Here is a 27,913-nt window from a genome sequence, read left to right as displayed (position 1 = left end):
AACGAATAAAAGTTAAAAAAACAAAAAGAATTCACAGATTTTTCAATTAATATAATGATTTACGTACGTTTAAAAAAAGATTAAGAGAGAAGATACAAAAAAGGTATCGAACAAGAATAAAAATTTTAAAAAACGTTGATAAAACCACTGATTCCGTACAACATGGAAACAACAGTCATACATAAAAAGGAAGATAATCCTGAAAAAATTTGATAACTATACTCGGACCAAATATTACAGGAGATGGAGAAAGAACATTGGAGAAAAATGAAGAAATAGAAGAAGAGCTGGGAAAAGAAAATATAATAAGGTGTATATCATAAGAAAACTTACAAAAATGGTGAGGAGGATATTTGATATGTGTACTTCCATAGCCAAGAAGCAGACCAAAAACTCCCTGGAAAAACTAAATTGAAGAAGATACCAGAATCCTAGATAAAATAGACTTGAAAAGAAAGTGCAGAAATAGAAAAAAAGGAGGTAGCCAGGAACAACAAAAAACTGTAACAAAAATAGCAAAGGAAGTAATCAACTCCAATAAAGGGATTTATAGACACATGAAGGGTTAGCCATAATCCAAGAAATTGAACGTTATGATGATGACGATTGATAATTATTTGATTTAAAATTGAAGATAGGACTGGCAACAATGTAAAATATCGTTTTGAGTCGCACGTTGCTTCTTGTAGTCAACACGGGAAAGAAGATATTGATTTGACCTTAACCATAGTGTAGACTTTTGGTGGTAAAACAAAAACGTTGTTTTCAAGAAAATGTATTTAACACTTTAATGAAAGCCCGATTTTCAGATGACGAAAATTAGTGACACCGATTAAATGGAATTATCTCTTTCCTCGTTTAGATTTTGTACACTCTTTGATTTTCTTGTTTCATGTATCCACGATACGTTTTGTGGTATCCACTTCATTTTTTTTTTTTTTTGACAAACTTCTGCGCTTGATTCTATTTGGTCTATTATTGTAATAGAATTTTGATAAATATATCAAATGAAGGTTTTAATGATTAAATCTGAATAAAAAACATTAAATTTTATTTAAACAGTTAATATGTACATACAGGAAAATACATGAAAAAATGGATGTAAAAACACTTGTAAAGCTAAAATTATAGTGGAAGTATTATATTAGAATAATCACACAATAATTATTATATATTATTATTACGTAAAATATTTAAGTACATGTACAATTTATGAAAAGATACGGGTCTCAATTTCTCAATTGTTGAAATTTTCTATGACACTAACACTGATTGACAATATTTTGGTGAATAAATTGAGACACGGTATAAAATAAAATCATTTCAAAGGAGAATATATAGACATGGAAGTGGATAATTACACTTTAAAAATATTTAATTTAATATACAAAATTAGTTTTAAACAATATCTATACACTTATATTTGGAAAATTTACATTCATTCAGCACTAGAAATAGATAAATTTTCATATATAAAACTCATTAATGAAACTAAAAATATTTGTATTGAAGTAAATTATATAATAAACTATTAATAAAAATAGTTTTATATATAGAGTGTTTCAAAAAAGGTGATCTCGTCTCTAGGGTAGATAAAAAATATTTGGGGTTTGCTCGGTAAAAAATATTCGTAATTCAAAATGAAGGGCGTTGATGAAAAAAATTCCACATTTCTAACGATTTTGCCGCAACTACTGGCAACATTGTATTAAAATTTTATACGAGAAGAAAGAGAATTATTGACAAACGGAAAATCCTCAGGACATGACAAAATAACGTCTAAAATGATTGAAAAGATAGGACAACAAGGAAAGGAAACAATTAAAAAAACTATTCAACAAAATATGGGAAAATACCGGAGGATTGGGAAATGGGTGTGATATTACTAATTTTTAAGAAAGGGGATAACATGGATTCTAACAATAATAGGATTCCGGAAAGGACCCAAGACAATATTTTTACTTTAAAACAAACAATCGAGAAGAAAACAGCTAACGCACAAACAAAATTCGTATCTTGCCTTTTTAGACCTAAAAAAAGCATTTGACAATGTACCTAGGACGCAGATATGGGAAAGTTTATATAGAAACGAAAAACTGATTAGAAATATTAGTAAAAAAACGAGATCAGATACATTTATGACACACGACGGTCTGATGCAAAGAGGTGGGCTAAGCCCAACACTATTTATTTTATTTATGGACGATATCATCCAAGATTGTAGCCAATTCACCGAAAAATTATATGTCGGATACCACAATATGGCAAATATAAGAGAAAAACCTACAAAATTAACATAAGGTATGATTCGCTGAAGAATCATGGAATGGAAATCAACGTGAAAAAATCAAATGTGATGGCAATTACAGAAGACCGCCAGGAACTAAACATATGTATAAATAAGTCGGAGATAAAACAAGTAAATCATTATTATTATTTTAGAGGTTATAATTGAAAAAACTGGTAGGCAGGATATAGAAATTAATACAAGAATTGATAAAGTCGTTAAATGTTATTATACAATGAATAACGAATTTATTAACAGAAAGGAAATATCTAGGACAACAAAAATGTGTATATACAGACCAATACTCACATAAGGATGCGAGACAAGGGTCATAAATGACAGACAAAAGAGTAAAATACAAGCGAAGGGGATGAAGACGAGTGAAAGGGTTAACTAGGAAAGATCGTATTAGAAACCAGACAGTAAGAGCTGAGTTAAAAGTAGAACCCGTATTGGATTTTATAAAAAAGAGGCAACTGAGCTGGTGGGGGCAGACAACCTGGGACAAAACAAACGCAAAAATCTTTAAAAACAAAAATATGACGTGGAATGATGCAAAAGAAAAGCAAAAAATAAAAAAGAATGGCGGAAATTCGTGAATGGATGCCACCACACTATATGGTAGAAAGGATTTTGATTATATTTATGTTTTGGAACTTGATACATCAAATGAGTTCGTTTTTATGTCTGGCTCTCATAGAGGGCGATAGTTATATGATTCGTACCAAGTAGTATTGAACATAACTTTTTCAATATTCGATGTATTAAGTAAAATTCTAAATGAACTTAAACATCATTCAATTTTGCCACAAAAAGGTAATCGATACTGTGTACTGTTTTCGGAATATTTCAACGCCCTTTATGCGAAATACGTCGTTACGAATATTTTTTTGGAGTGGGCATAAATTGACTTTTATAATAGATAAGCTTTCTAAATAAAATTAAATAGAGAAAAACTAAAGTTCATTGAACAGTTTTTCATTATTTCGTACAAAAAATAATATATAATTTAATTTAATACAAATATTTTTGAAAAAAAAACATATCGAAGCTGATAAAATGTTTTTACAAATAAAAGAACATTAGTAATTAGCATCTATCGATGAAAATATTTTTCGTTGGGTTCCGTGTTTCAAAGTCCGCTATTAATTGACGCGTTTCAAATTACATAATAAAAAAATCATTTGATTAAATCAACATATCTGTCCATAAAACAAATATCGAGCATAATTTCCAATGTTATTTGAATACAAATAATCCGACAGCAATCACATGGATAAGACACTGGAATGAATATGCTAGATTTGGTATTATGAAATTATCAAAATCGAGAAAATCCGGCTACAATAAATGTAATCATTTTGATAAATCACTGTATTCATCGTAGATCGTTATCAAGCTGTCAGTCGTTGCTATAAATAATACATGATTATACAGGACGTTCCGCATACAACAGACACAGATCAGAAACGTATAAGGAAGCCCGAAATATGACGCTGAGAAGTGGTGAAGCCCAAAATTTGATACACTACTTGTATAACTCCTCATGCAACTTGGTATGAAGCTTAATTGCCCCAAATTATCATATTTTGGACGCTTATTCGGGACATCATCTATAATTAATATATAGATAAGCGACGTGGTTTGATATTTTCGGGTTTTGGGTGATTTGTGATAGTAAACAACTTTTGAGGTTTCTCTTAAATCCTCCGAACAACTCAAAGTTTACAAACAACTATACAATCGGATTTTATTGTTTCCAAAATTACTTACAATAATTGTAGGTTCAATATTAATACAAAACTAACGATTTGCTTATATAAGTCTATTCAAGTGGATGTTCTGTGATCCTAATTCAACGAGCCTTTCGAAATCGCTTCAATTTAGAACCATTTGCCCTTTTTACGAACCGTAAATCAATTGTTATTTGGGTAACTACATTTATAAAAACTCAAAACGCGGTAAAATTGAAATTCGGAGTGGGAACTTTAATAATGCAATCACCATGACTTTCCAATAGTTCTGTGAGGAGAATTTTCCATTAATATCTATTTCCATTCATAAAGTTTGTGCAGGAGCTGTCGGAACTTGACTGCAATTCTCAGAGGAACGTGTATGAGACGTTCTGAGATGGAGCTCATTTCCATTTGTATAAATGGTTAAAAAATAGGCGCTGTTGGGCTGACACCAATCCTGGACAATTTGGTATTTACCTTGGCAGTTTCGTATTCAAACATGTTTCAAAAAGACGGTTTAGGGAATGATTTGCACTGGACGGCCAATCTCCCGATTAGTACCATTATGATTTTTTATGAGGTTATTTGGAATGGTGTTTGTGAATTATCCAAAGATCTTTCAAAATATCCAAGCAATATACAATAATGCTTTGTTTGAGAATTTTGTCTTTGTAGGCTCGTAACATAATTTTTCATTGGTTTCAGTGCAACGGCATACAACGCAGGATCAGCAACGACTGATTTGAGGTAGTGAGTTGCAGTGACCGGCCATTCTTCCGATTTATCTCTTCGAGATTGTTTTCTATGGGGTTTTCTTAAATCCTGTGTTCGCAAACCATTCAAAGATTTTCCATAGTATCCAAGCATAAGTTACGGCAAAAGCTGGAAATTTTTGTATAGAGGAGGAAAAACGTAGAAACCAAAATAAAACTTTTTCTCTAGATAAATGACAAAAGTTCAAAAGTACAGTGATGTAAAATGTATACTAATGAATTTATTTTGACATTTTTTTTGGTACTTCTACCTGTAATTATATTAAAACAAAGCAATTTCATCCTTCACATAATAAAATAAACATTTTATACATTCGACTTATGTTTAAAATATCTTTTGAAATATATCGATCGATAATTTATTAATTTTTTTCTCTGATTCTATTCTAGTTCATCACGGACAAAAATATATTTCTCTTTCCTGGACTATAAATCGAGGACTCAAGTACTACCGTTGATGATCGAATGTTCTTTTTTAATCTCGTCAATAGTAGCTATGGAAATTTTTTTCTCTTCGCAGTCCAGAGGAAACTTGAAATTTAGCTCGCCATCGGAAAACAAAGGACTTTGATTATTTCCGAAAATCGATTCGCCTTCAATAGTAGTAATCTTATCCTCGTGGGTATAGTATTTGGCCGCATGCCGGTTGGCGTAACAAAGCGCCCCGATTATAGCGACGGCGGTGAGGAAAAGAAGGAAAATGGAAGTGCTCGCGGCGATAATCCCTACTTTTCCGTCTTCTCCTATCGAGAAAAAGTTAGCGTCACTCGCGGTATAACTCGGTGAGTTGCACCAGGTCAGTTCGCTACGTTGGAGTCTCTCCAAAGTTTTTCCTTTCACGGAATACGGCGCCGCACAAATAACTTCGCGGAAAGCAACACTCTTGTTTATCCTTTCTAACAAAGGGACGATATGGCACAAATCACAGGACCATAAATTATGATTCAGTTTTAAATTCGGTACGTGATCTAGCACTAACAACAAATCTTCTTCTAAACCACTAAATCTATTACCGGAAATATCTAAAAGTGTGAGGTTATCTGGAAATATATTTTTATTCAAATTTGATAGATAATTTTCGCTCAAATCTAAAATTTGAACTGTTTTAGGTATGATTTCGTTATCTAATTGGGCTAGACCACAATCGGCTATTCTTAATTCTTTCAAAACATTTAAAAGTATCAAATCGTTCAACGCTTCGATTTTTAAGTGATTTCCATTCAAAATAAGCTTTTCCAAACTATCGTACAACGGTTTTAGAAACTCCAAATCATCAATTCTATTATAACTAACATCCAATTCGGTTAAATTGTGATTTTCGCTAAACGCCATTTGAGAAATTTTATAAATTTTATTTTTGGCCAAATTTAATTTCTTTAAAGCACCTTGTGCAGCAAATGCGTTATCATCCAGGGTATATATTAGATTTCCATCTAATTTCAAATGTCTAATGCTTTGTAAGTCCTTCAGTTCCTTCTGTGATATATTTTTTATTTCATTATTTCCCAAATCTAAATGAATCAAATCTGGTAAAAGGTGATAAACCTCGTCATTTAATCTCGTTAAGGCACAGCTGCGACATTCCAGGTAGGTAAGTTCCTGAAACAAAAAATATTATAGAAGAACCAATAAATTGTTGGTTAAAATATTATATCGACATTACAATTTGTAATCCTAGTATATCTAGTACATCGATCACGAGTAGAAATATGTAAAGACTAGACCGAAGTTGTCTTCAGAACAATAAATGACTAGGGTAAGTTGGGGGTGATTGTGATCCCAACTCACCCTGCAGCTTCCACCAACAAAGTATTACATATCTCCTAGAACACCCGACTCGACCATCTAGAATTACAACAAGCCCATCCATTTCAAACTTCAGATCTTCGTAAACAAAGAATTATGAATTGAAAATGAATATGAAAACTACGAGTTATAATCAGAGTTTTTCCATCATATATGTTGTTACTTATTTGATACTATCAATATCAACCAAATTCCATGAATTCTTTAGTGGTTTACAAACACAAACCTCAATGTATATATTTTGAAGACCATTTAATTATATTTTTAAAAATTTCACAAACTCAATGAAATTAGATACTTTATCGATGATATGTCTTGCAGACTTGGTAAAGTTTCACAAATGACGTATGATCGTTGACTTAATCCTTCAGAACATTTAAATTGTAAACATGGAACGAAAAAGTTTTGTTGCCTTCAAGCCAATTCTAGATAACTTAGAACCTAGTTGTCATAAAAACATAGATTTTATAATGCTTCAATTATTTATGTCATTTGTCATATGTCATTCCAATTTCTGTCAAATTTTAACTAAACATATACAGTTTAGTTGGAAAACTGACATTGTGAATATTTTTAGCAAGTAGAATATTGCACTTTACACCATATTTGAAACAATAAATAAATATGAACATGCAATACCATGTGGACTAAAGCTTTGACTAATTTCCAGTTAAATAGATTGACGGAATATCCAAAAGACAAATGACAAACATCAACTCGAAGGAAAGTTAACCCCAAAACATACTGAAGATCAGTTGCGCAGGAGTTGTTATAATTGATGACGAAAAATATTCCACAATGATGAATTTTACACGAATGAAGTAGAAGAAGAAATTTGATGATAAGGTTTCGGCCTGGTGTGCTATATACGAAGCGGGCATTTTAAATGAGGGATGAGGCATATTTATACAGGGAGATGTCTCAATAACAAACTCACAACATACCTTTTGTACCGAAAGAAAATAAACCCCCAAATGTTCCTCAGGCATGCCTCATCGAAGAGGTTCGGGCAATAATTAGTAGAAAGTTAATGCCTGAAGTTCAAACAATGACTGAGGTAAAGAAGACGATAATCACCTGAACTCAACTCTCATATTAGCTCGAACGCCAGTCATATCAACCCCCTAGATTTTCTAGAACTCGTCCAAGTAGATTTCCAAAGAAATCATCGTTCCAATATCGGAACAAACTTCGGGATTTCAACCCTTCCATTGCCCCATTATATTCATTTTCGTAAACATAATTATAAAAAATAAAGAGAGAATTGGAATTTATCCTAGTGATTATTAGACGTATTTAAACTAAGTTTAAACAATTTTATGAATTCTAAATGTTCCATATTTTCGTTAAAAAAGTAGAGTTCTTCCTGTCGAACGAGCACAGGAAGATTGTTAACTTTCATTTCAGTTAGTAGTCTAATTAAAGTTATTTTGAAGTGTGCAAATTGTAAATATTTGAAATAGTCGTCAGATGTTGCTGATTTCTAAATTGCTACAAAAGTTTTAGTTACGAAAGATCTAATTAAATTGAATTAAAGAAAAACTGTCGGAAAGTCAATTGAAATCAAGATGAGAAGTTAGGGTGAATAAACGATCTACCCTCTGCAGGAAATTGGATATTTTCAAATTGTATGCCTAAAAGTTTGAATATTAAACGAACGTATAAAATTAACAGAACATTTTGATTACGTAGAGAATAGTTTTCGAAATGAATATAAACAAAAAAACATAAATAATTATACGTTTAGCTGGAAATTCTACCCCCAAACGTGTCTATCGTGTAGTATATAACTTTTTTCACTAATGACATCTCATTTTTCAAAATATTAGTTCTTAAATCCAAGTAAATTGGATTTTCCTTAAAAATCGATTTTTCCATGCTTCTGTTAAATCGAACACAGAGTTATAAATTAAAATATTTTGTTAGTTGTCGACATTATTGAAGATTTTACTCTAGTGGAAAAAATATGGTTGAATTACTAATAGGACTTTAACTATAATAAAAACCAATGTTAACAATGAAAAAAATATCAATACAGTTGAATCTTGATAACGTAATAAACTATATAAATTCATAAAATGTTGTGTTACCTTCCCCAAAACCTCTATGGCTTAAAATACGAACTCTCTATAACTTGAACGAATAATTTGAGCTTCGTACTTCAGTAACTCAAAACAACGACGACCTTTGTAATTTGAATCATCTACCAATGAGTGATTTTGAGTGAATAGACAACGAAATAGATTCCCTGTAGACCATTTACCAAAGGGTTTTTAATGTTAATAATAGTCAAAAATCTAAGTACAATAACTTATTTGTAAATATGTATCAGTAGGTTTTAGCCCTCGTTCCGGAATCATCCCTTTGCAAAGCTTAACTACTTTAAAGATTTTTTCTAAAGCTATACAATTATAACGTTTTCTCTTCTTTATTAAATAAAGTCCAATAAATGTAACTTTAACTGTAATATAAAATACGTTTTAAGATTTCAAAGTTTCATTCGAATTTAATCTTTTTTGACGAAAATCACGTGTCACTAGATGGCTCTAAATTTGGTTTCTATAGCGGCAAACAACATCTGTTGGGGTGTTTGATGCCGTTTAGTTTTTTATTTGTGTTTTTAGTGATTTTGTTAGAATTTTCTCTATTATTGTAATTGCCGTTATTTTTTAAACGTTTATGTGTGGTTGAAACACAAAGTGGTGTTCAAGAATCGGTCCAAAAATGACGAAAATTGAGGTAACCCTTTTCGACATGGAATATATTAGAATCAGAAGCAGACCATTCAAAGGTGAAGCGGTTTTTAAAGCGAGACATATTCAAAGACAAATTCAAAAACCTTTAAAAGTTAGTGTCTACAGAGGTCTAACTTTCCAGCCTTTCAAGTCTCAGAAGAGACTTGATTATCTACACGAAACTATCAAAAAGTATTTTAAAAACTAGTAAATTTGTAATACCAGACCTTTTACTACGTTTTTTTGATTTCGAATTGTACCTTGTGGATATGTGGTTGTTTTTATCTCATAAAAGCACCCTCAACAAGTATATTACTTTATTATTTACACTAAAATTTCAAATAACACTTTCTATTGTGTAAAAAACAGTTCGTATTCTGGTTTTGTTTTTCGCCTCTATTAAAGTTTGAAAGAAAATTAACTGATGTTGCCTTCTTCGTGATTTTCGCGAAAAAATACTAAACGAACTTTATAATCGAACCTTTGTGAGTAAACTAATAAAAACTCTTTAATTTGAACCTCAAATTATTTAACGTTATCTTATGGAGATTCTGCTATATTTCTAATTATTTTGAACCTGTCGCTTTTTTGGAAACACCAAATGATTTCTATTAAATCAGATCTAATTTCAATCAATCAAACATTTTCTACATTGGTTAATAATGAATGAATGAACTTTTCCACCTCAACAAAAGTCAATAAAGTCAAGTTCAAAAGCTAGTAGTGATAAAATATTTTACATCCAATCGTGTTTTAATCAATTTTCTGTATGTTTATTTTATTTCTAACAAGATTAATTCTATAAATTGAATATAGAAATTCATTATGCAATGCAAAAAATCCGTACAATCGAAAGAAATTAAGTTCCCAATGATTTGAAAATTATTGAAGACAAGGTGGGGTTATTAATCTATTTAAAAAGCTTCAAGGTTCATTAGAAATCCCTTTGTGTAAAAGTAAATCAACAAGTTGAAGGAATGAGTTTCCTCCTTGGAATTAAAGGAATCGGACTATTTGGATATTGGTATTGATTTTGTTTTAAATGATATTTAAAAGGGAAAAATTTGGGGATGAAATCATTCGGTAAACGAGATTAAATCTGAAAGTAATGAAGCAATTTTATTTGGAAATAGGCAATTAAACGTAATAAATAAGAATATTGAATGTTGTTTGGAAAGAAAGTACTTAAGACACACAATTTTAACTAATTTCGACCAACTCCCTAGTGTTTTACAACTGCATCGTCAATATACAAAGAAATAATGGTTAAAAGAAAATAAATTACAACAAATTATGATATGAAAATCGACATAACAAATTATGAATTTACCTGAATATCTTTGAAAACTTCCGGATGCAGTTCCCTCAAGTTGTTTCCGCTAAGCTTCAATATCCTGAGCTTACTAATTTCTAAAAAAATCCTCGGTGTGAGCTCCTCGATCCTATTTCTTTGAATCGACAATAACTTAAGTCCGAGTAAAAATCGAAAAGTTCCACTGGGCAGTGATATAATTCTATTGTCGTCTAAATACAATTCTTTCAAATGCGACAAACCCCTAAAGTTGTGATCTAACGGTTGAGTTATATTGTTCTGAGACAAATTCAGAACATCCAACTTATTCAAACCGTAGAAAAAATGCATACCCAACTGGGGTATATTAGATTTAGTGATATGAATTTCTTCGAGTTGTTTGTAACTCTGGAAAACTGGACTCATTGTTAAAGCATTCATATTATCATCCGGTGCAGTGATTTTGATAACTTCCGTATCTAAACTGACGTTATTCAAATTCAGGGGTCCGACCACGCCGCCCTCTTTACACGCCACGGCGTTTCGGCCTTTATGGTCTAAATAACAAGTACATTTCGTCGGGCATAGTGCCCACGTTGGAGCGCAGCAGACAAGAAGAAAGACGAGCTTGGCTATCATCCTGAAACAAAGAAAACCAACTCTATAAATTGGCAGAAGAAACGATAGATACATGATTTATTGTTTACTCAAATGTATATCGATAAATTATGATGAAACCTATAGCTGACCTATATAATATATATTTTCAATCATTATTAAAACAAGTTGTAAACTAAAGTTGCTACTTTTATTTTGAGATATGGCAACACTGATGTGAACATGTCATATGTCAAAAATGTCATTCTCTACCAAGTGTTCAAATCAAATGTTTTGGAGGTTAGGTTCGACAATCGGTTTATACGTATGGAAAAATGTACTGATCCTAATGGAGAATATTTTGGAACACAATACAACTATATCCAATGATAAATATTTGTTTATCTCTAAGATCAAGTAGCAGCCCTCGTATAATGAATTTTTTTTCATATTTTTGAATTGAAGGGATGAATTGTAAATTGATTTTACGAAGCAATAACTTTTGACAAAAAATTAATTAACCGTTTAAATTGAGTAATATATTGTCGACGTGGCTTTGGTAATTTTTCTATGAACTGATTATTTAATATGAACGGCCAGTGAAATAGCAATTTATTAAAATTTTTACTACACATAAAAAAAAAAGAGAATTGAATTGAATTCAATGAAACAAAAAATATATTTTATTTATTCAACAAAACCCTTACTTTGTAATATTAATTTATTGTTGGCAACACACGTTTCAATTGAGTTTTTATAACAAAAAAAGGATTATTAAGTGACCTATTTTACGTATATTGAGATGGGGTATTATCAAATACAAGGGGTGTTTAAAAGGTAAGGAATTGAAAAAAAATATTATCTAGTTCTTAAACAGCAACAAAATTCGCAATTAAGCACTTTCGCTTTTTACTCATATAGAGCTTTGCTTTATCTGATAACTTTTGTTAGTGCTGTATTTTGACTTATGTCGAGTGATAATGGTTTGCAGGATTGCAGAAACAAACTTTTCGGACATATTTCACCATTTTATTTCAGTAAAAGAAAGAAAACTGCTACGCCTCACAAAGAAATATGTTTATGATGCCGATTACTTAACAGGGTGCACGTGGTATAAAAGAATTCCGTTCTTGTGACGTTTCCCTCAAAGATGAGCAACGTTTTGGTCGACCTACTGCAGTTGATGATGACCAAATTGAAGAAAATCGCAAATAATCAAGTAACATAGTTCGAAAACGATGAACCGGCACGTCGAAAGCTTAAAATCAACAAAAAAAGCTCATGCTGTCAGTTTGGTAGGATTGCGAAGGTTTTTTGAACCGCTTCCACGATCAATTTTGATGTTTAATGTCAACAATTTATAAAACTGGATGGAACAGTCAGAGAAAAGCGGTCACAATTGTCAAATCGGGAAGGTTTAGTGTACTATAACAATAATGCAAGGGCTCACACATATATGGCAACTCGTGGAAGTGATGCCACATCTCCCACACAGCCCTGATCTAGCACTATGTGATTACCATTTATTTCGAAGTTTGCAGAATTCACAAATGACGTTGACGTTCAATAGCACTCGGTTCTGTTTGATTCTGATAAGGAGCGGATATTTCATGAGCGCGGAATCATGAAGCTGAAAAAAAATTGACAAAAGGTCGTTGAGCAAAATGAAAAATATATAATTGATAATTCTATTTTTTATCTAACCAAATTTAAAAAAAATAATTATAGCAGTTGACAGGGCTGTTTCTACTGACATTATAGTATTCCGCAAACAAATGAAAAATTACTAAGTACGGGGTATGCCGTACAGCGAAGGCGTTAAAACACATTAATTCAAATCCATTAGATTGACACTTTGTGCCAAACGGAAATATCTCTTGCCTTCTGAATAACCCTCGTACACAAAAAACATAGTTTCAACTACACTACACAAATGATATCGTCTATCTAGACATCAGTTGAGGAACTGATCTCTAGAACTTTAAAGGACCATAACTAGTAACCTAATGACCCTTACATCAAGGTGCAATTTCAATTTTCCGTGTCTCTACGTTTCTAAAACTAAAGTTTTTTCATATAAAAATACATTATATTGTCTTTTTTATTAAATAACACCATCAATTGAAGTCGTTGAATCTGTAAATTTCTTAGGGCTTGTCGTGGACAATTTCTTAAAACTAAATTAAGTTCCTCCTGCTTTGCGCTATGATCAGTTTCCAAAAACTGAACTTATCTACCTCATTAATAGTCTATTATGCCCTTATTGAGTCGCATCTCCGTTAAGCCCTTTCCAAGTGTAATGCTACATCAATTTGAACGAATCTTCAAACTACTAAAGAGAGCTGTTAGACATTTACTCGTACTAAACAGCAATTCTGAATCTTCCTTTCTTATTAATCTTTGAATCCGTTTGCCTAATTCGTGAGCACGCTTCTCCAATTTCAGAAAGATTAAGAACGAGGTGCACGAGCTTTACCTACCTACTTACTTCATGTTCAGAATTAATTAAAGGCTCAATACTTTACAAAGCAAAAAACGAACAATCATTTGCCAATTAATCCATTTGTTGATTACCAATTTGTAGCTTCAAGTTTTTGAAAACTCTCTCTCCGGAAATAGTATTCGGTGTCAAAGTATTTATAATTTATACTGAGATAAACACTTGATATTTAATTGAACGCTGCTTTGAAACGCGATGAAATTTATACGAAAATAAAGTTTTTCAAATAAATACTTATTACCAAAATCAATAAAATAAGTTTTAGTAACAAAATAAATATTGAGTAAAATATTCGCAACTATTCGATTAAAAAAAATACAAACAAAACAAAACATTCATACAATATGAATATGTTATTTAAAATCCGTTTACTAGATGAAATATTATTTTTTTTTAATGTTTGAATTGTTATTTCCAATTTATCTACAATAATAATATATACAGGGTCTTATAATATTGATAATTAGCAACATAATTTATTTCGTTAAATTCATAAACTGCAATTTTAATAACTGTCAAATATCAATTTTTCTTTCTGCGCCCATTTTGAGATATTCAAAGTTAGAAAATGGTTCACCATGATGTGATCAATTGAAATATAAATGATCGAGATTGGAAAACGGAAATGTGAGAAAAACTAGATTCATCGACAAAGTTCGCTTAATTTTTATAGTTTTACATTGCTCGAATGAACATAAATGGAAAAGAGTTTTTCCCGTCTGTGAGTATATGAAAGTCAAGATCGTTATTGAACAACGAAGGATCTCTTATCTAGAAAACTTAATCCGATAGCATCAATCATGTAGTAGGAAGTGAGTAGAGGTAATCTTATTATCAACTTGTCGAGGTTATAAAAGGTATGGAAATTCGGTAACATGTCTCTCTACCTCTTTGTATTCCAAATCTTGAGGATCAGTTCTATTCACACTTTCAGAATATAAACAAAATTCGAGGATAAAATTAGAATTAACAAGATCAATCATTTATACATTGTAATATTCGACAATGAAGCTTCTTATAACAAACAAAACAGATGTTTTATCTTGTACAAAAAAAGTTTTTCTTGAAAAAGTAGTGCGAAAACTTAATCATTCATAACAACTATCAAAACTCAAATTAAAACTGCTTTTCGGTAATTAGAAATTGCAACGAGATGCCTGATGGTGCAAAACGAAAAGATTTCAAAACGTCTCGGACGAGATTGATTCAAATAAAGTCAAATATTCAGACATGACAAAGAATCAACGTTTTAGTAGACTGATTGTTGGAAAAAATAAACTGAAAACAGACCTAAAAGCAAACAAATCGAACAGAATCCAATTACAGGCCCAATTCTTCATCTGATCCAGTTGATGGTCATGGTCTAAATGTAATTAAGCCGTATTATTCAAAATTAATCACCAGATACAAATGGGACGTGGACGTACTTAGAACGTGTCGTACGAATGTTATTTGAGTTGTTTGCAAATACCTTCGACGTGAATTAAACCAACTGCAGTTAGCCGATTAACTCGCTTCGACGTTTGGTAACGAAGCACCATCTCGAGCCGGTATTTAAAGTGGTCCAAAATCGGATGTTGTGCCAGAAAATATACCGCGAGATTGAGTTCCTTTCAAATAAATTTAATTTTGCATTTTACTGTCAAAAAGATTGGTCCAATTATAGGCAACGATTAATAGAAACCGAAACTCAACAACAATCGACTGTATGGGTCTGTTAGGACGAGCTAAATCCGGCAAAAGTTGTTTGTGCTCGAAGCATAATAACTGGACATGTCGCCACATGAATCACTGGATCTCTTGTTGATTACAAAATAAAATTAATTGTGTTTCACAAATATGTGACATATCAATCGCAAATATACACGTAAACTACAAAAAGAAAAAGCCGCCGCGTCGTTTTCGGTTTCGAGACAAAAACAAATATTTCATCTGTTACTTTATCTTGGTTGATCTCAAACAAATTGGGCGTTTGTTTTTGGAGAAGTTTGGTAGGATTACGAAGTAAATATTTGGATAATAGAATATCTACTATTTTACGAATTTCGATTAAAACAACAATTTTTTTTCTAATAAAACCGCGCGTTAAGTGGAAAAAAATCATAAATCGATATCAAATATTTATATTTAATTGACAACTGTTGGTAATTCCTTGTCAAACTGTCAATTAAAGTGATTAGAAATTTCATATTTTGCGTACAAATGAAAATAATTAAATAAAAATTGATACAAATAAAACTATTGAAGTAATTTACACATAATTGAATACTTAAATAATAATGTTTAGTATACAGATTTGAAAAAAGTTAATCTTTTATTTAAGCTTTTATTAATTTAAAAAGAAAGAGAAAAGTTCGTCTATTGTCTTCAAAACAACAACTACTAACTTTTTTTTATAAAACTATGGAATGTAGAGGTAACGAGAAACGTCTCATTGTATCAAAAGGGAGCAAATTAAGGTCGCGTTTTAGTAGCAAGTGGGAAGATTTTAAAAACAGCGTCAGAAATTATAAAGATAGTAATTTAAATTCCTGAAAGTCAAAGTTATTTTAATTGAATTATTGAATATACAAAAACAATAAGAATATATAAAATATATATAGCTGGTAGTTCAACTAGCTATTCGCCAAAACAACCCCCTAGTGAGTTTTATCAATTATGGGGGCGGCGTTTTTATAATATTTAATGGAATCTTCAATAACAAAGAAAATGTTAATGTGGAATTGAATGGTGTATTATCACTATGAAAGCAAACAACAATTTTTCAAAATAAGTCGAAAAAAGTGATAAGTGGGTCAGCAAATGCTGCAGGTAGTTTGCAGAAGTAAGACTCAATTTATGATGTTTATAATTTATTATGGGGCAATTTTTGGAAATTAAAAAAAAGCTAGTGTATCAATCGTTTTAAAATGTTGAGGGTATATTTATACATATTTTGAGAATACACAGTAAATTTTTTGAAATGAAATATTCAATATTTTAGAAATGACACGCGATCTCCGGCGGCGCCAAAAAAAAGGTCCTCCACTGCTAGAGTGATTGCAGCCTTCTCCGTTGATTAAACCTAACAAAAAAAATTCTCGTTAAACTAAAACATATTGTCTGTACGATGACCCTCGGGCGAACAAAAAAATCGAAAATTGACAAAATGGCGGTATGTTGAAGAAAAAGTTGAATTTTACCCAAAATGTTGGTCGTTTTTGGCGTGCCAAAACTCGATTTTTGATCAAATCAAAAAACTGGAAGGTCATCGTATGAAGGACTGTATAGAGAAGATGCAATCAAAATTTGATAGCGATCGGATAATTTGTCTCCGAGTAATCACACCAGCAAATTCGAAATGTCCCGTAACCAATCCAACTATCTAACTTCCGAGCAGCTACTCTTTTAGATGACTATAACTCAAAAACTATTTAAGATATCGATTTAAAATTTTAGTATGTTATTTTTAAAAGTATAACCTATCGAAATATGAAAAAAAATCGATTTTTCGAAAATTTCATATTAGGTGTGCCCCTTATAAATATGTTCCTTAGGTCGAAATTATACAAGGGATTCCGGGAGTATGCTGGAAAGCTGAACGGACGTTCCTATAAGAAGGAGACGTATTTGATGAATGCACCTTATTCAAAATAACAATTCCAGAAAGTAAAACACACGTTGATATCCGCGAATTTGTGGTGACTACTAGAAATATTGTTGGTGTCAATCTTGTTGACTTCCTCAAAAAGTATGGAAATATTACATCTCCTGCTGTAAAGCACGACAAATTTTTTGTGCAATATCATAATGGAAAATGTGGCATTCAACCCGTAGGTATAAATACCATACCAGCAATGATTGCTCAGTACTTGTTGAAGGATCCACAGGATATTGTTTCAGACGCTCGTCTGCATCCCAATAGCGGATATTCTGAGAATAAAGCAACACGAAGGATGGAAACCGAATAGTGGAGTCGAAGGATATGTTGAGCGAATACGAGAAGAATTTGAGAAAACATTCTGGCGTTCGTGTAGATGTTACAGCTTTAATTGAAATTAACATTAGACAAGAACTTTTAGAGAATATTCACCTAGAAAATTAACTTAATTTAAATAATTGTGTCTGTTTATAATGTTTATAAATCTCAATTTACTACTGAATTAAAATAATTGACTGCTTAAATAATGAAATAATTGTCATTTTTTATAGTTACGTAAAGTTTTTACATAACTTTTAATGTCAATTTGATACCGAAATATAATTCGAATAAACTCAACAAAAATGTTTATGAAAATAGAGATATTTCGTCGAAATTGACATTAATGTCGTTACAGTTTTTATAAATTGTGTCCTAGAGTTCCAAAACAATTAAAATTGTTGGAGAAAAAGGTTTTCTCAAAATTTAGTACAGTAAAAGCTAGAAAAAATAGAAAATGCTCATTAGAAAACTGATTTTCGTAGTCTCGTGTCGCTTTTTATGGTAATTATACTATTACATTCGAAGTTTCAATTAACTTTTTTTAGAAAATAATATATATTCACACATGATTTACAAACAACCGGAGCGTGATGCACCACCATCATATTGCAATCACAGATTTAAAGTTCACTTTCTAAATCCGTTCGACACTGGATTGGTGGATGAATTTCAAAGGGAAGAGTACGATTTCCGTGGCGCGTCGATTTAACAGTAGTTTAATTAGGCCAAAATAAATAGAAAATGAAGAATGAAATTTTTTGATATCTCGCTTCGTTTTCGAGATATCGATACTTGAAGTTATAATCAAACGTTAGTTCAAAATTCGCTCTATTGTACAGATGGTGTTCAATACTTCGTTTCAAATGAATATTTTATCACTTCAAATTCGATACGAATCTTATAATTCGATGAACAAAAGATTTTTTATTCAATTTTTATATTATTTACCCTGATACTCAAAATTATATTGAAAAAAACAGATTTTTATAACAAAATTCGTCATTTTTGATAACTTTCATCACCTTGTGATTAATGTAACTCAACATACGATAAATACATAAATAATTTAATGTTTTTATAAGGAATTGTCGGTTTTTTTTTTCATTATTTATAAAATAAAAGAAATAATTAATGATAGTTTGAAGATTTAATTAGTAATTTAATGTAAAAATATCCTCGAGTTAAAAGTACGTTCTGAATGCTTTCAAAGTTATTTTTTTTCGTCTGTTTTATTATTGAAATGCCCGACTACTGTAGTATTTTACATTTATCCTGGAAAAGGTGCGAGGGGGCGAAGCCCCCCATGAGAAAGAAAAATAATAATAAAATAAAACCAAAATAAACCTCACGGAAGAAAATTTTTTTAAACAATTTTGGCTGTAAAAAATTCAAGATTTTCGAACTTTTTACACTCAAAATGCACCACGAGAAGGTAAGGTTAGGTTAGGTTGATATATACAAATATTAAATAAAAATAAATTTTTCCAAATTCAAGTATCGATATCTCGAAAACGAAACGAGATATCGAAAAATGTTATTCTTCATTTTCGACTTATTTTGCGTCGATTCACAAAATTGCAAATCCAGAGGCCACGGAAATCGTTTCTCGTGCAAATTTTAATTCACTAAGAGAGTGAATTTCAAGTACTTACTAATTCAATTTACCCATAAATATATTTAATCCATCATGGTTTATTCAAGATTCATTAGATAATCTCTGTTGCATTATTAATTAATTTTAACACAAAATAATTACTTGGGTATTATGGTAACGTGGTAATGCGAAAACAATTATCCAAAAAATAAACAAACGTAATCGAAAACAAATATTTTCAATTAAAAACCACTCAGTGTGTTCCACGTGAAGTATTGAAAATTTACACATGAGATTTGTTATTTAAATACAGATCAAAATTTGAATATTCATTACATTTTAGTTGTTTTTAGCGAGAAGAAATCAGAAACGTGGAATAGGACACTAAATCTAAAACAATCGAAAAGGTTTCTTTCCTATTCTATTAATTGGTTTTAAAACGTAATTTCATTAAATAATGATGAGCTAAGGAGAGTTATTGGTTTTGTTCGTTGAACTACCATCTAAATAACATCGTAGAAACTCCCGAAAGCTTTTTTCGATACATTAAAGCCCCAACGAAAACCTTCTTTATGAGGTACTCACATTCAAGTTTTTTAAAGCCTGAAAAGATAAACCGCATAGCCACCAGACAAAAGTATCTTAATATTTGTCAAGATAATTCAAAAAAACAACCATCATTACTATATATATGAATGGGTTTATCTTATTTAACTAAATAATCGGTTTGTTAATTCATTAGACACCTTCCCGTAATTTAACCTATAGAGGCACTTCAGAATTGGAAAATTCTTCAGATATCGCTGCTTCCAGAGCTCTACTCTGCTCTAGGATTTTACCGACAGCTAAGAAGAATATATATATATTTCATCCCCTATTCCACAGAACTAGCATTCCGATTTTGCCTGTATTGTAATTGTGGTAACCGGTTTACACATACCCTATTAGAATTTTAGCCTCCCCTGTAATCAGCTGCAGTATTTCCGCTACCCTGTATGATTTGACTTACTTATGAATTTTTTCTCATTAATTAATCATGTACGATAAATTAAATGTATTGCGTGATATAAAAATCAAGTGGGTTAAACTCGGCACTGCAAAGCGGCTACTGAATCTATCAAAAAAATCAATACTTCTTAAACGCCAAATGATCCAAGAAGATAATTCAGTTACTTACTTACCAGATTTCTTTCTATAGATTTAGACAAGAACTAACGGATTATCCGGCGAATGGCCGCCACAATGGCCCGATTTAGCACTTCCAGATCTCATTCTATAGATTCAGACAAAAACTATCGGATTATCCGGCGAATGGCTGCCACAATGGACCGATTTAGCATTTCCAGATTTCTTTCTATAGATTTAGACAAGAACTGACAGATTATCCAACGAAAGGCTACCACAATGGCCCGATTTAGCACTTCCAGATCTCATTCTATAGATTCAGAGAAGAACTAACGGATTATCCGGCGAATGGCTGCCACAATGGCCCGATTTAGCATTTCCAGATTTCTTTCTATAGATTTAGACAAGAACTGACAGATTATCTGACAAATGGTTGCCACAATGGCCCGATTTAGGACTTCCAGATCTCATTCTATAGATTCAGACAAGAACTATCGGATTATCCGGCGAATGGCTGCCACAATGGACCGATTTAGCATTTCCAGATTTCTTTCTATAGATTTAGACAAGAACTGACAGATTATCCAACGAAAGGCTACCACAATGGCCCGATTTAGCATTTCCAGATTTCTTTCTATAGATTTAGAAAAGAACTATCGGATTATCCGGCGAATGGCTGCCACAATGGCCCGATTTAGCACTTCCAGATCTCATTCTATAGATTCAGAGAAGAACTAACGGATTATCCGGCGAATGGCTGCCATAATGGCCCGATTTAGCATTTCCAGATTTCTTTCTATAGATTTAGACAAGAACTGACAGATTATCTGACAAATGGCTGCCACAATCGCCCGATTTAGCGTTTTCGTATTTCTTTTGATAGGAATAAAAAATGACATAAAATTTTATACAGATGGCTCACAATAAGCAGATAAAACTGAAATAAAAATGAACCAGAGCCAGAATTGAGAACTCTAGAAGTGTCAGTGAATCCCGGTAGATTGTTTCAAACTGTAGTTTGAGTTCTAATTCCTAACAAAAACTGAATTTAATAATGGATATTTAAATCAGAATTAAAAGCAACTATCAAATTAATTAATTAAAATGATTAATTCTCATAATTCAGTTACTTTGGCTTCCGCTGGAAACGCTATAGGCAATTACCATTTATGTTCATATTTCGAAATTCATTCGTGATGGTCCAGTTGGTTCTGTAGGAACGGCCAACGGATCGGGATGGATGCAAGATAACACCCAGACCATCAATGGGATGAGAACTACTGTTGGAAAAATTTTCTATGATATTTCAACTGGAACAAAATCAGCATTTAATGTGGCGGTCACCCTTCTAAATAATGAAGCAAGATTTTTACTCCTGTTATAACCACGACAGCAGTAACCCCAACGAACCAGTCACCATACAATTTTAATTAACTTTGATGATTATTTTCAAAAGACAGTTACATAATGACATAACTTACATAATTTTAATATGTTTCTTTATTGAGTTAGATTGTCTTAACCCTTCTTAGTCTCCCTGATGCGTTTTAGTTTTCTTTTTGTATTGAAATCAATCAATCCGAAGTTTTTTTTTTTTTGAAATCTATTCACAGTAATTGATTATTTACATTGATTGCGAAGAGCTTATACAAAATTAATGTACCTACTTAGAGAATTGAAGTTGTCTTTTTTGATGGGATTAGTTAGAAGCAGTTTCCAACGAAAACACCGTAGGATTAGCTTGCTAGTATCGGTCGTTTGAGCTAACAAGATTAACGTTTCCTATATATTACACACAACCTTAAATGTTACCGAATATTTCGGTATCTTAACTTTATAAACTCATCTGTTTAAAGAAGAAGATTCATATTTTGTTTTAAACGTCAACCATTCATCTTTATATAAAAAGTAATCCTCATTTTCCGATCCATATTTCTATAAAATATGCAACAATTGAGCATGTTCTCAACTCCACTCATATTATCTGACGCTGCTGAATCAGATCGAACAACTTCAATTTATCATCCTAACACCCGTATATCTTCATTATTGTTCTGATTAATGTTTCGGGGGAGCAGATCTTTTCAGATGCCAAACAATGCGGTATTAGAGGATTGTTCGATAAAACACACTTTTCACTTGTCGGTGACCGGAACTGGAGAGAGAAAGAGCCACATGAAAAGTTTTTCAGCTTGAAATGAATAATATAACAACGACAGGTTTGAACTGTTTCAAAATTATGATCGTTTGTTTGTGTTGAGTTGAATCAGATATCATAATATGGTGAATAGCATTAGATTGAAATGTGCTCTAATCGTTTTGGTAAAAAAAAGTGAATTTATAAATAATGCTGCTGAAAGAGGACACTTAGAAAGGCTGTAGTCGAATACTACTGGTAATAGAAGAATGAATATATAAAATGTTATTTGAATATGATTACAAAAGATGATTAACGCACGTTTAGTTCGAAGTTTGTGGATTTTGTCTATGAATCATAATAGGGACAACTCGAAACGTCTCTCAGAACGTGGTCAAAACTGGAAGTACTCCATGGAACACCAACAAAAATTGGTCTCAAAACTAAATCAAAAGCTGATGATTATCCGACAAATGGCTGCCACAATGGCCCGATTTAGCATTTACAGATTTCTTTCTATAGATTTAAACAAGAACTAACGGATTATCCGGCGAATGGCTGCCACAATGGCCCGATTTAGCATTTCCAGATCTCATTCTATAGATTTAAACAAGAACTAATGGATTATCCGGCAAATGGCTGCCACAATGGCCCGATTTAGCATTTCCAGATTTCTTTCTATAGATTTAAACAAGAACTAACGGATTATCCGGCGAATGGCTGCCACAATGGCCCGATTTAGCATTTAAAAATTTGTTTCTATAGATTTTGACAAGAACTGACAGATCATCTGACAAATAGCTGCAACAATGGCCGGATTCAGCGTTTTCGTATTTCTTTCGATAGGAATAAAAAATGACATAAAATTTTATACAGATGGCTCACAATAAGCAGATAAAACTGAAATAAAAATGAACCAGAACCAGAATTAAGAACTCTAGAAGTGTCAGTAAGTCCTGGTAGATTGTTTCAAACTGTAGTTTGAGTTCTAATTCCTAACAAAAACTGAATTTAATAATAAATATTTAAATCAGAATTAAAAGCAACTATCAAATTACACATAATCATTTGTATTGAATACTTTATTAATTAAAATGATTAATTCTCATAATATATGTTCAAGGATTTTCTCAATACGATTTCGCCTGATAAACCCAAACATCGATTTTATTTACTTAACCTATTAATTTCAGGAGGCTTAATAAATTAATTCCAGTTATATCTCATAAATTATGAAAACAAGTTCCTATAGGCACGTATAACGGGGTCTCTCTTATTTCACAATTCGAAATATTTCACTAATTGTGTTTACAAATGGAAACGGAAATTTGATATTTTCAGTTACGACCCTTTTCACCTAATTCTCGTGCTCGTATAATATTATACAGGGTGGAAATGAGTACGTCAATCAAAGAGAATTATGTAAATTTACCGATACGGAGGTTGATTTATAAACGAAATTTATGATTACATGCGAAAATTTATTTTCCAATTTGTATAACTTTATATCTATTACAATTTTTTTAATCTACTTCTTACTAAGACAATTTGATTATGAAATTCTTCAAAAATAAATTGTTTTTTATCACAACATCATTTGCTATGCAGAGATTGACGCAGAGCTGTAAGAAAATAAAATATACAGAGTGGTATAACGTTTAATCTTGTATTTCAATTTTTGGCGACCGCGCCATTTACACTAAAATTTGGCGGATGCGTGTTGGTTCTCGTTTGTTAAATTTTCATTCATAATAGTACATCAAAAACGTATTGAAAAACTTAGTGATTTAACACAAAAAAACAAGTTTCTGTAGCCTAGATCGTAGTCTTGTGAATATCTGTTAATCAGAGAAAGACAATGCTGAGTACATATTCGTTTAAGAAGCGCATGGTTTGCTTAGGGAAGCCACTTTTTCAGAACTACAAGAAGAATGAATCTGGAAATTTGTAAATTTAACGGACCACAATAGATCTTACAATATTATATTTATCTAACTGATTTTTTGATACTTTAAAGACAAGATACTATCAGTTCTCCAAATTCCTAGTATGCTGAAATCCTATTCAGTGTTCTACTACATAAAACATAATCTCTTATCTCTTCCAACTGTGAACTATTTGAAATCATCTTCCATTTCGGAAATTTATCTTATGGTGAAGTTTCTCTTACTGTTTGGCATATGCTTCCTCCAGAGAATCTTCTTCAAAGACTCCTATATCACAACTACACTACATCTATACAAAAAAAATGAGACTGACGGGGGCGAAACGTGGATTGTTAACAAAGCAGAGGAAAGAAGTTAGATTGGGAAGGAAAAACGCGCTGAGAAAAACAAATAATGAAGTAGGGAATTTATTTGGAGAAGCAGAACTAAGCAACTAAGACCAAGGAAAAGATGATACGCAGATCCAAGAGAGAGAGGATGCAAAAAATAGGAAAAAGTGGGAATTCCGTTTATGCTATGGGCCTAAAAAGTCTGCTGAATCACCTACATCATAATTGGCTTTCGACCTTTTCTGTTACTAAAGGTTCATAAACCAATTCATTCATATTTCGGTTTTTCTCAACATTGTATTTCTCTATTTTTGTTTGGTTTAGTTTAATGTGGATTGATTTGTTTTTCATTATGATTATAACAAGATTATGTGCTACATTTTAGAATCAGGAATATTTTTATCGATTATAATAAATTCTACCATAGATTTGTTGTTTCTAGTGTTTTAATTTATCGGTTTTATAATTAGGGTTCAAAAGAATCGAGAGAAAAACCTTGAAGGCTTCAGCGAGAAAAATAATCCTTCTTGAACTAGCACTAGATTGTTTTTTGAGAAACAGGTAATTTCAATACCTACTACAGAGTGAAAAAATAACACATTTCACTTATTTGTAAATGATTCCAAAACCAAAATACGACCAGAAAGTCCATATACTAAGGCACTACCGAAGCTTTATCTCTAACCTTTTAAATTTAAGTCTCAATTTATATTTCATGGTATATAATTTGAATTAAATGTTCAAGACGACAATTTTCACCATTTCGCTGAAATGTCACAAGTGCACTCGCCTCCGAGAACGAAATAATCAACGGAAAAGTCGTTTATTATTTCAGTTGAATTTTTAAAGGGAAAAAGTGCTGGATGAACGTTTTGTCAGTCATGTTTCCAACTTGACGCGGAAATATTTGCAATTCAAGATGATATATCTGATGACATTGTTTTGTTAGGTATTTAGCCCATGTGTTTATTTTTATTTTGAGATTTTTATGGAAGCTTTAGTGGGAAAAGTAAAAAGGAAATGACTGGAAATTGAAAATGTTATCGTCGTGCTCCAGTAATAGGAATACGGCTCGATATCAGCATTTAAGTAATAGAATATTCGATACAGGGAAATAATACGAGGAGAAATTAATGAATAACAAAATCTATTTTGCGAGTATCGTCGAAAGGTCTTTTTGGACACCTCCAATATCCGTTATGGTGAATGTCAAATAAACCCATCTCATCCACCGCACTCGAAAATGAGAGGAAGATCCAATTTCCTGTTTATTAAGGAAAATTATGCTTGTTTTTTTCTGTTTAATCGCTCATCCACTTTTATAAGGTTTTCATATCCCAGCTATAATTATTTATTTGGTGTAAACAATAACAAACTAATAAAAAAATACAAAATTTGGCCTTCTTTTTATTGTTTTTCAAGACAGTTTTCAATTTATCTTTAAATACCTTCGAATTTTGATAAAAACGCTTATCACTACATATTTTCTAAATTGTCAAATGTGAATACAAGAAATGAATCTTCAATGTCGTATCCTTTTTATTAACAATTTGTTAATAAGTCAACTGTATCTTCAATTCTTTCCATTTCCCAAAAATTTTACTACTACTACTTTTTTGAATGACTTCAACAGACTTATAATCATATATGGCTTTATTATTTTTCAAAATATTGTCGTGGTGGAGAATGATTTGTCTTCTTTGATTGGTTTCTCTGATTTTTTCAAACACTTCTTGTAAACAAATGCTGGTTTACCAATCAAAACTGACCATTATAAGTTGCTCTAATGGAGCGGTGGTGACATGTTTAGTTATTTCGAAACCATTTGCTTTAAATTGCATTGTGCGGGAACAGCTTTTGTTTGATTTGGCTCATCTCAGAAGACCCATACAATCTGTTGTTGGTATAGATCGACACGAGCTGTTTTGAGCGATTGTCAAATTATGGAGTATCCAACGTGAACAAATCTTTTCGACAGTCTAATATTCATGCAATATCAAATGTTTGTAGGTGGAACACACGCCCAAGTATGCCTCAATCTCACAGTATCTACATGACGATCTTCCAATATCAGTTTATATAAAACTCTTATCAATCATCCATCTTGTAAACCCAATAATAAATCGATGACTTTATAACTTTCGTTAACAATCGCATTGTTTCATAGATCTCTTTACAAATCGCTGCATCTCCTATTGATTCTCGTTGTACAATGAAGAATCAAGAAATAAACGACATTCTGCTGTCGAAGTTAATAATAAAATTATTCGTAGTTTGATATTCGAAATCCTCTACGAAACCGAAACGTTGTCCGCAAATTGAAATAGTTTAAAACAAAGTATCTTAATAACAGTTTATTTGAAAAGTTTTATACCCGTAAGGGAAGCTGTGCTATCGTAAACCCTTTATTTGTATCCCATGGGATATTATTTTTATGGGAACATTTAAATTACCAAAGGTGACGATATAACGATGTAAAATTGCTTGATAAAAAGTAGTTAAGTTGTTTTATACTTCCAATTAATTTTTTTGTAGCAAAGCAGGATTTGTTTGGTATTTTTAAGGCTTAAGAAACAGAATTTATTATTGTATTCCACGAGAGCATGTAAATTTATTGAAAAACTCAAGAAAACGCTTTCCAGCCATGCATAGGTGAGAAAATAACGTCTCATCTACAAGACGAAATCCGGATTTAACAACCTCCAGATGGATAATTATTCATTAGAACTGCAGTAGTACATACAAAACATCATTTCTGTCACTGACAACAAAGTTGCATCTCCACTTATGTGAAGATTCGTAGTAGATGAACTCTTATGGGTATTGACTCAACTCGGCATACTAAGGCAGGGATATACCAATGAAAAAAGATGTTTTAAGAATTAACTCTTATAAAAAACATCACCTATAGAAGCAATCAAATCACCATACTATATTTGAGCAGAAATGCCATCAAACAATATACGCGTAGTTCCAAAACACCAAAGAAAACTTGCCAAGTCAAATGAGATAGATAAGAAAAAAATATATTACGAACTAGTTCGCAAAATGGTTTCCTAGGTCGGCCCTGTCCAGCTACTATGGCGAATTCGCGCG

At 31.7% G+C, this 27,913-nt stretch overlaps 1 protein-coding gene across 1 annotated transcript in view; it reads right to left on the bottom strand.

Annotated features, from left to right (window-relative positions):
• Positions 1-1,034: 1,034 nt before the first annotated feature.
• LOC130903380 (toll-like receptor Tollo) overlaps positions 1,035-27,913 on the bottom strand; it is an 82,664-nt gene continuing 55,785 nt past the window's right edge. The window contains exons 3-4 of the mRNA XM_057815446.1: positions 10,668-11,268; positions 1,035-6,395 (exon numbers count right to left, since the gene is read on the bottom strand). Of these exons, the coding sequence (XP_057671429.1) occupies positions 5,238-6,395; positions 10,668-11,268 (1,759 nt within the window). The 3' untranslated portion in view covers positions 1,035-5,237. The remainder of the gene's footprint in view (positions 6,396-10,667; positions 11,269-27,913) is intronic.

This window comes from Diorhabda carinulata, chromosome 2, assembly GCF_026250575.1.
Source record: "Diorhabda carinulata isolate Delta chromosome 2, icDioCari1.1, whole genome shotgun sequence".
Lineage (NCBI taxonomy): Eukaryota > Metazoa > Arthropoda > Insecta > Coleoptera > Chrysomelidae > Diorhabda > Diorhabda carinulata.
The sequence above is the reverse complement of the archived record's forward strand: the minus strand, read 5'-3'. Positions and strand labels throughout refer to the sequence as shown.